At 41.1% G+C, this 10,820-nt stretch overlaps 1 protein-coding gene across 1 annotated transcript; it reads left to right on the plus strand.

The window, feature by feature from the left end:
• Positions 1-7,305: 7,305 nt before the first annotated feature.
• gas1b (growth arrest-specific 1b) lies at positions 7,306-10,565 on the plus strand. Its single transcript, XM_026921547.3, has one exon. The coding sequence runs from the start codon at positions 8,345-8,347 to the stop codon at positions 9,131-9,133; it is 789 nt and encodes a 262-aa protein (XP_026777348.1). The 5' UTR covers positions 7,306-8,344; the 3' UTR covers positions 9,134-10,565.
• Positions 10,566-10,820: the final 255 nt, after the last annotated feature.

Below are 10,820 nucleotides of genomic sequence, written 5' to 3' on the forward strand. Positions count from 1 at the left end.
TCTGGATGAATATTTTATCGAAGCTTCCAGAATGTGCAGATAACAAATTTATCAAATATTATTTATAAATATTTCAAACCATGCATTTTTTTTAAAATAAATTATTGATGGCTCCTTGTGGCCTTTCCAGCTCATAACCCATTTTCTTTTAGACTGACCACTTGTCATAAATATTCATATATCTGACACCAAGTTTATTATAATAATCCATTATTTGACTCATCATTAAATTAGCTAACTGTGTTTATTGTCCCACATATCATACTAACAGACTTAATAGTATTTGAAAATATTGGGCCACCGACTGTGTTGATTAACCACCATGGGCTAATCACACTGAGGTATTCACATGAATCTCTCATGAGATGTAGATAAGGTCTGTGATTTTAAATGTGGGAGTTTTTATCACTGCTGGACTAAACAAAATGTGCTAGGTACATATTCTCAGTATTGCACTTCCTTGGACTCTCTATGCAGTGGATATAAAAAGTCCATTTTAACCCCCTTTTTACCCCCTATTAAAATGTTTAACCCATATTAAAATTTGTTTTTGACTTGAATTTTGTTGGTTGCTATATCACATTAAAGGTGGAAAAAGATCAGACATGATTTAACTTGGTTTAATTTTTTTACATCACAAAAGCCTGCAAGTTTATCAGGCATTATTATTCCCACTGTACCACTGCAAAACAAAAAAACATATGATTTAAAAAAAAAAAAAAAAAAATATATATATATATATATATATATATATATATATATATATATATACATACATTTGTTTTTTGCAGTTTACAGCCTTTAATGTAGTTGGTTACCTTTGTGGGCATCAGGTAGTGCTAGACTGGTGTTTGGTTCAACTATTATGTGTGCTTTTGTGAATGCTTGCTGAATGTTTCAGCTAACATTGTGAAAACATGCCACATAGGTGGACTGACTACGCTGAAGTGCTCCGTGATTTATATTTGTGATGCTCTGAGTTGGCATGGCATCAAGTTCAATGTGTACTCTTGCCTGACATCTAATCTGTGTGTTTCCACTGAACTCAATAAGTGGTTATGGACAATGAATGTTTCCTGTTTGTCAATTTACCTCGAAGCAACTTGTTGAGCATTTCCTTTGAAAAAGATCATGCCCTCAGGACACTTTTTTCAGGACACTGAAATATGCAGTTGGTGCAAACACCCATTCAGAGCCCCTCTAGAAGGCCACAGTATAAGCAAGTAAGTGTGTTGAATTTGGTGTTTACAATCATTTCATGAGCAGTGGAGCTGTTTGTTGTTAACATTATGGATTGTGATTAGTCTCTGGTTTGTTTTGGGCTGCTGTGGTTTTGCTCCAGTTGCCCCCGGTTATTGTGTTGTTTTAGGTGAGTATAGGCATTTCTTCTTATAACATTTTCTCTCCCCTTCACCTCACCACTTCAGTCATGACTTTATTTCTTGAACTAAGCTTTTGACCCGGTTCCCAACCACCTTCTCTGTATCCACTCAGACCTGCTTTCATGTGTATTTTGTGGAACATAAATGTCTTTCTTGGTTTGCCTGCGTTCCTGGTTCCTGCTTTCTTTGTGGGATATGGAGGGATTTTCCTGTGGGAACAAAAGCGCCTCTGTCTGACAGTCCACCACTGCCCTGTCTGTCTATGTTTGTCTATGTGTGTTCCTATCTCAGTACGTAAGAGGCAGGAGAAACGCAAACTGGCCAACCACAAACTACAATATTTACTTCAAACAAGTCACACTTTCATGTCCTGGTCCTTAGTGAAACAGTGAGAGTAAATGCTGACTAATATTTAACCACACAAAAGTAAATCCTGTCTTCAAATGTGGGCAGCAGGAGGATTTTGGTGAAGTATTTGAAATGTAAACCACCAAATCCTTAGTACAGACACACATCATGGCCTAAGTGTCTACCCACTAGTAATACAATATGCAGGAGTGTGTGAGTGTGTGTGGTTAATAAGGCTAAGAACGGCAGTTTGTTAGGCGGATGGCTAATGTGGAGAACAAAAGGTACACCCCTGGTCTTTTAGTTAGCTAGCTAGGTTGCTGCCATTGGCTCTATGTGAAACTGGATGTGATGATGTATGATGTATCCATGATGGTGCATGATGCATGTGTCAAAGATTATGCATCAGTTATTATTACAAGCTTACCAGGGTGAGGAACACTATGCTTTGGAGAATTTTCTTTCTCTCTTGATTCAATAATGATGAATTTTTATGACGAATGATGAATTCATTTTTAAACCTGGAAGTGCAATTTTACTTTTTAAGTCTTGACATAAGCAGTACTGCAGCGATTCCACAGAAAAGTGCCAACTCTAATGAGGGACTAATAAGATTTCAGGAGCTACCACCCAGGAACTAATATCAGCCCTGCTTCCTCAGCTGAAAACATGCCTAAGAAGTTTCAATACTTAAAGATCATTATCTCTTAGGCAAGAACATTATCTTTTATTTTAAAAATCATATAATGAGAGATAATTGTTTCCATAAACAATTATTGCATATCCTCTTTATCAGTAAGCCAACTACTTTACCGGAGTCACAAGGGAAACTCACAGACCAAGGGTGCGTCCCAAACAGCTCCCTAGGTCGTGAATCAGTATATCATGTACACGTAAGGACCCTGACTCACTACACAGTGGGACACTGATGACTCACTTTCCGGCGACGTGACTACATGCTCGTGTTATAAACATCACCAATGGCATTTATCAACAACAGGAAGGACAGATATCTTTCTGACATTATATGTCATCTAAATTTGTTAACCTAATCACAAGCATTTCTGTCATTGTACTTCAAGCAGGATCGTAGGCTAGCTAGTAGATATTTAAAAATTATTAAACACTTAAATGTCATTAGACTCAAACAAACTGTATGTGGTACGTCATATAAAGTTAATATCGCTAACGTAAATAATCATTCGAGAGCTACAACAACGATAACAAGCTACTTATATTTGTAGACAAAATTGGCTGAGAGTTCGTCTGAGAGGCTTCAGAAAATATTATGGGCTGATGTTACTGCTACTTTTATCTCCCTCCTATACTCTCTTTCTCTCATTTACCCATCCACCCATCCACACTTTCTAGCCTGCAGAGGCTTTCACAAAATTTCCTTGTTAAGTGACAAACCAAGTATCACAGTGAGCACTGATGCTTTTTGGGCAAACCAAGCTCTAATCAGCTAAGTGTCTCTTCACAGTTTCTGTCACAGCTACTCTAAGCAATGCAAGCACTCAAAGCTCATGGGTGCTGCGTACAAACAGTAGGAATTCCAAACATTTGCTCTGTAGGGTGCAACATATGGTTCTCATATCCAGAGCTTAAAGTGGCCCCTTTCAGTGCAGACGCAAAAACCCATTGAGAAACATTTGCTTAAGATATGAAACAAAAGCAGACAGTTAAGCAAACAGTGCAGCAAAAGAAAGAAATGAAGGAGAGAATGATAGACGGTTAGCAGCTGTTTCTATTAATGTAGAGAGAAAGAGATAGAATGCATGATTCAGGCTGTTTTGGCAACTTTTTCACATCCATGCCTTTTGGGAGCCTTTTGGATGAGGGAGGGTCTCGTGAATCCGTTTTTGGCAGCGAGGATCCAGTGTGTGTAATCAGTTGTGACAGCAATGGAGACGCTGAGGCTGTTGGCCCACCGGCGAGAGACTAGACGACTCATGCATCTTTTTTTACAGCAAAGTTGGCATCCCGTTCTGGAATCGTTATTATACATCGTTTCCTGGAGCCGCCACATCCGAGCTGGTCATTTCAAAAGCAAGAGGAAATGGGAAAGTGAGAGTTTAAAATACACTAATGATCAATTTCTACTCCCATAAATATGCAACGTTTTTTTTAATGTTTTTTATTTAACTTGTTACTTCTCCTGATGATTTTACCACATCATTTGGCACATACCTCAACAAAACAGAGGTGTCCAAGTCCAGTTCTAGAGGGCCTCGTCCCTACAGGAATGTGTGTGTTCTTTCTTCCAACACACCACACTAGGCACTTGGTAATTAGCTGATGAGTTGCTCAGGTGTTGTTAAATGAGGTTACAGGATCGAGGGCATTCTTTGTCTGTTCACATCCTCAAACCTACTCAAGAACAGCTAATTCAAATAAAAAAGATTAGATCACGGGTTTAGAAGCATTCTGTCTCAGCTGTGGCAGCTCCTTCATACATGAGCTCTTAAAAAGACAAAGGGAAATTGCCTTTTGGCATTTGGCAAAAAATGGCCTTTTGGCATTTGACCATTTTAATCAGGATGGAATTGTATATGTGGAAAGTCGTTTGAGGCCATGCATAAATAATTTGGCCTAGTCCTTGCTTGACAACAGTGCAGCCAATACGTATTGTTTTTCTGCTGGGGATATGCTGGTCTGTCATACGTCATCCATTAACTGGGCCCAGGACTTGACTCATTGGCTTCACATGTCGGCTTAAACATTTAGTATGCAATTCTAGCTATAGGATTAATGAGCAGTCTTTTATATTGAACAAGTTATTAAATGCTTATTGCAGATTGTTAATGATATATCACCTTATTCAATATGGCCAGTATTATAACCCTGTAAGCTTAAAAGCACTGTCAGTTAGGATGACTTGTAACAATTATATTGCATTGCATATTTGTTTTGGCCTTGACTCTAAAACTGAACTCTCTGTTTTGGTATAATTTTAGTAAAATTAAGATGGAAAGTAGCTGTCTGTTCGAGTGTTCAGGTCGTATTACAAGTGGGAGATTTCTCTCCCAGTGCAGCTCTGGCTGGCTGCCAAAATGACGCCACTGGGGCATTCTACACTCTCTCATGTTTCAAAAAGAAACCCAATAATGATCATGTAGGACCGAATTTTTCTCTCACTGACCCCTCACCCCCTCCTTCCTAACTCTCTCTTTCTCTCACAGATTTTCCAAAACCTTTCAGAGTAATTCTCTATTCCACACTGCTAACAGTATTTTCCACTGACTTGAAATTGCAGGCCCAAATCACTTCTCAGCAAGTAATGCTAAACAGAGGGAAACGACAAAGCCATTTCAGGTGAATTTTAAAGCAATTCTCTCTTTCGGGAAAGCGGCATCTATGAAAAACATTAAAGTAGTCAGTGAATAATGATCATCCTATCCTGCATTCGATGCAAGATGGTGAAAGTTTGGCCAGCACTCATGGTGTAATTTCTGCAGGGTTTATTTCTTATTAACCTCAATGATTAAAGGAGGCTTGTGAAGGGATTACTGTTTATAGCTGCTATAAGATGACAAAAAGTATGATGTCACTCATACACTTTCAGTAACCGCTTTATCCTGGTCAGGGTAGCGGTAGATCCAGAGCCTATCCCAGGAACACTGGGCATTAGGTGGGAATATACCCTGGATGGGACACGAGTCCATTGCAAGGCACCATGCAAACACATTCACACACACGCCTACAGGCAATTTATTTTAGCCTATCCACCTACTGATGTGCCGCCCCACACCACCCCAGTTTTAATCATCTGTCTATAATAGTACGCCCTATTGTGTTTTATTTCTTACTTATTCCTCACCCACATGTGCATGTAAAAGTAGTAAAAAATCATAAGATGATGGAGGTTTGAAAATGTGAACACTGCATAATATAACCAGTGACATTAACTAAAAAAAAGGTTAATTTTGATTTAGATTTCAAATTCAAATTTGATTTGTCACATGCATAACCATACACAGTACAACTTGCAGTGAAATGCTTCAGAAATAGGAGTATTCCTATCGTAGCTAATAATAAGATTTGTCATCAAGATAAAGACTAGCCACTGGGGTTGACATGCAAAGCATTTTTTTTTCAGCTGAAAAGCGTTCTATATAATGGGTCATTTCCTGCAACTTCCTGGAGTGATCATATGGCCAAGCAAGACAGCACTGTATAATACTGGCTTCACTCTCTGATCCTTTCTTGTCATTTTTAGATTAAAAATAGGGTGAGTGATCCTTGGGTGGAGACATCTTGCATTCCTAAGGTTTGGTCGTCTTATGTGAAATTTAAGAATATGCCACTGTGCTTTAACTTGAAACAAAACAGCTCTGTTTTATAAATTTCAGACCACAGCTCTTGATAGTTCTGTTGGAAATGCTCCACTCTTTCCAAACGCTGAGGAATGTCAGACGTGATTATGCCGGGGCAATTTTGTGAAGGAACTGTTGTCCCCTTTAACCTCCCCAAACAAGTCCTCTAATATCTGTAGTTAGGATGGAGGAAAGTGAAGATGGAGAGGTAGGTCACCTGTGCTAAAGTGACAGAAGAACCTTCTCTGCTCACAAACTGTTTATTTAGATGTGGATGGACAGTTGTAGATAGAAGAAACTATTTCTTTCTCTGTTTGCCTCTCTTTCTTACATCTTTAGATGACAGATATGAAGAATATATGAAACCCCAAAACTGTCAGTGTACTGAGTTCTCCCTCGTTATTATGATAATCTGACTTGAACAATTTCAGTTTAGGACTTCATATCAGTACCTCTCCCATGTCTCTATACACTGTCTATGTATGTGTGTGTTTATGTGTGTGGTCCATACGTATGACATACTCATTTGTGCCTGTGTAAATAATGGCTTTTGGTGTGTGGGGAAATCAACGTGTGGACGAGGCTGTTTTGGGGTGAGAAGAGAAGGGAAGAGGGTTACCATGTGTTGCAACAGCTGCCTATTCGCTCTATAGGGAGTCAAACCAACTATAGTGGTTCAAAGGAGCCCCTTGTGCTGTCCAGCCTTTGGCTAGATACCAAATGGGATGGAGAAGGAATGTCTGCAGAATCAACACCTTACTGGGCCACAAGCACACAAGTCTCTGTGTTTAGATCATATTTTCAGTGTACAAGGCCTATTTCTGGTGCTTAATATGTAATCATATCATTTGACTGATCTGTGCACACTTGAACTTTCCAACTGACAATATAGTGAATTATGTAGAACTATTTAATTTGCAGTGTACTTGTTTAATACCATGGTTTATTTGGTGAATCAATGTTGCAGTTGTCGTCTTAAGAGGCTTCATGTGTCAACATATAAGCTTTTTTTTGAGACTCATCACAGAAACAATGAATCCTGGGAAATCTTTGCATCAATATAGGATGCATTAAAATGGTATTTTGGTAACATAAATCATGTTGAATTATGTTGCTTTTCTAGAAAGCGGATGGCCTGAAGATTGTGAAAGCCTTGCAAGGCAGACAGCCAATTTTTCTGCAGCTAGAAGAACTTTAGGGGAAAGCTCTGTCCCATCCCCCTACCAAAACCCCAAACCCCTTTGTCACGTTCTTGACCCCGCCCCCCAAATGACTCCGCAATCACAACAACGCAGCAGACCAATAGGAATCCGAGGCTGCGTCCAAAGCCGCATACTAACTTACTAACTAGTGAGTCAAAACTGAAGGTGGCGTACTATTTTGACATTCTATGTAGTAGGGCAGTATGTGGTTTGGGACGTAGCCCAACATTCTCCTCTCACTCTGAGATATGAGGGAAACGAGGCGGGCTGCTGAGGAAGCACTGAGGCGACAGAAAGTAGGTTCCTGAAGTTTAGTGCATGGAAATGTTGCACAAACTGCTGTTAAACCCTGCAGGAAACTTCTGACTCACCCATAATCACCTCAGTTTCGATGCTATGGACTCCAGAGGTTTACAGCACGGACATTTTGACAGAAAGCCTAGCGGGTCTGTGGAGGTGGATGCTAAAAGGACACATGTGAACGCGTAGCCCTTGTGCACTTGGGCAGTGAGTTTCAGCTGAACACCAGTGGAGCTGCAGGACTAATTTCAGCTGTACAGACATGGACGTGTGCTGGCTGTCCAGCACTACACGGAAAACTCTGTACCAGGCTGCTGTAGAGCCCAGTGTCCAGTGAAGCTAAAGCAGGATTGGAGTAGTGATGGATGAGTCGCTGAGGAATCGGTTCTTTTTCGCGGCTTCACTGTGGACTCGCGACTGAACTGAAGGTTGGAGCGAAAAAAATTATCATGGATTTTTTTTTTAACCACACAAAGTTTAGTTTGACTTGTTGAAATCCGACTGCCAGGATATTAAAGTGGTTCCACACTGTATATAGCAGTAACCTGGCTTGGAAACTGTAAATATGCTTTTAGCTTTTAGCTTTTAGCTAGACTGTTATCACTTAAAATGAAGGATATTCTCAGCTATAAAATAAAAGGCTGTTAAATGAATAAATACAGACCTGTGAATGTGTGTTAGGTCGAAATTGTTGAGATTTCGGAATGTGCCGCGATTCACGTAGAGTTTTGTCCTAAAGAGTCGAATCAGTAAAGTGACTCAGTGACTAAGTGACTCAGTGACTCAGTGAATCAGAATGCCCAGCAGTACCTGTGTGCACACGTCCATCCTCCCGGTGTGGATCTGGACTGCTGGTTTAACGCTGGTGTGTTTGGACGCTTTGGCCACTGCGTCCCCAGCTCACGGTCACCGTCTGATCTGCTGGCAGGCCATTATGAAATGCCAGTCAGAACCCGCGTGCCATTACGCGTACACGCAGTACACGCGCGCGTGCGGACCCGTCATTAACGGACACAAGAAGAAGTGCCCGAGCCACTGCATCTCATCCATCGTGCAGCTCAATCTGACCGACAACGGCCCAGGGCTGGAGCACTGCGAGTGCGCCACGGACACGGTGTGCGTAAACGCCAAGCGCCGCATTGAGCCGTGCATGCCGCGGATCAGCCGCACGGGCTGCACAGAAGCGCGGCGCGCGTGCGAGGGCGACGCGGACTGCAGCGCAGCCATGCGGGACTACCTGTTCCACTGCCGCGAGCTGTTCGGCGGAGAACGCTGCTCGGATCAGTGTCGGCGAGTTATCCAGCGCATGCGCACCGTGCCCAAGGCACGCCTGTTGGACACGTGCGAGTGCGATGGCGCTGAGAGGACCATCTGCGAGCACGTTAAGATCAGCATGATGAGCTTGTGCTCCGACGCGCCTGAGCCCCGCGACGCGGGCAGCGGCTTTTCAGACGACGAGGACGAGCTGGACAGTGACTATGCCACGGAGGATTATGAGGACGAGGACAGCGCGGGTGGAGTGTCCAGGGCGCACACAGGTTTGATAATGACCTCCACCTTTTTAGCCGTTACACTTCTTCAGTGAATGTAAAATTACAGCAAGGACTCACTGTGGGACAGATTGGCAGTATTTATTGCAGGGATGCACCAATGTCACTCTTCATTTCTGCTATAATATCAAAGCTCCAAAGATCATCCCATCCAGAACCTGGTACTGATCTGATACTGACTTCTGCACAGTTCCTGAAGTGACGCTCCACAAGCTTCTGCTGCACACTTGTCCCAGGAATGATGTGTCCTGTATGCACGTGCCATGTCGGGCAGCATCACACACACTCACCGGAGAAAACAAGACAGTGAGATTTATATATATGTAAAAGAAATGATGTCAAATGTGACACAATAGCAGTCGAGCACTTGAGGATAGTATCAGCCCAGCTACCAATACTCCAAATCATAACCATGTATCCATAATTGATCAGGTTTTTGGACTGGAAGCATGACCTCTGTTAAGCGCACGTCTTTACAGGTTTGTAGTGTAAATTGCTTGTACTCTACAGCTGCACAATATATTATTTGTGAGTTATTTGTTATTGCAGTATTGTCTGCTGTGATCATCCCAACCACAACCCGCATGCATACATGTGAACAGTAAAACTGTCAGCACAGGAAAACCCCTTTTAAATTGGAACTTAAAGCTCTATTCGCATTTATTCTTAGTTTATTTTCAATGCCTACATCAATTGATAATTGCTCACGCAACGATTACAATGCCGTCATGCAGTCTCTGTAGTGTTTCAGACATTTCACATCCAGAATCTAGGAGTTCATTCTGATATCCTTCATATATTAAAAATGTCTTTCCAAAACTCCAGATACATCCATAATGCCAATAAACAGCTATATAAGTAACGTGCAAAGAAATATCTTACATCTGCGTATTAGTCCCTCATGGTCACGTGACCGAATATGCATGTTACAAACACCGGCAGAGTGACTGTTTGTAATACAGCGCTGGAACTGCTGGTGTTGGTTTGTCGGGGGTTGTGATGAATCACAGCATTCCTATTACTTGACAGACATTAAAATGTTGGTCACAGTGATGCAGATAAATCATTACCCCAGTCTATCACAGAATCACAATACATGGGTCAATCGAGTGCAGCCCTGTTTACAGCTTTCTTAAAAACAAATGATAGACGAGTGAAATGCTAATAATCATGAAGCACCTGAATGTCTCTGTTAATACCACTTAGCACTGTGCCCCTTGATATTGATAGTTGAGGGCTGTGCATCGCCAGAAATTAAATTATTCTGAAATGATAAAAGTTATTTCATGTAAGATGAAGTGGAAAGGGGAGTATTTTTGTTTCCCGGAGAGATCTATACACAAAAATAACGTGTGTGCTTTTCTATGATGTGCCAGTATTACAATGTACAAATATTTTTGAAGAATGAAATTAGAAGATGGAGTTTTGTGTTTCAAACCTGGGCATAAAGTGTTCTGAATGTGAAAAGTTTGAACTATTGCTTGTCTTTGATTTTATTGAACATTGCACAAAAAAGAAGAACTATATAATGATGTATGTCAGTAACTGTAACATGCTTTAATATAATCACAGGCAGCGCTATAACTGCCATGCAGCTAAAAAAAAATCATTGCTCATCTTACCAGGTGAGCTACAGGATTCCTCAGCACTGTGATAATATCATGAGTCAAAAAATGATCACGCCACTGGATTGTAAATGACTACGTAGTCTCAGCTAGACAA

Source organism: Pangasianodon hypophthalmus, chromosome 27 (genome assembly GCF_027358585.1).
Source record: "Pangasianodon hypophthalmus isolate fPanHyp1 chromosome 27, fPanHyp1.pri, whole genome shotgun sequence".
Classification (NCBI taxonomy): domain Eukaryota; kingdom Metazoa; phylum Chordata; class Actinopteri; order Siluriformes; family Pangasiidae; genus Pangasianodon; species Pangasianodon hypophthalmus.

What these genes read in the sequence shown, in the direction of transcription:
- gas1b (XM_026921547.3), top strand. Translation starts at nt 8,345, where the DNA reads ATGCCCAGCAGTACCTGTGTGCACACGTCCATCCTCCCGGTGTGGATC.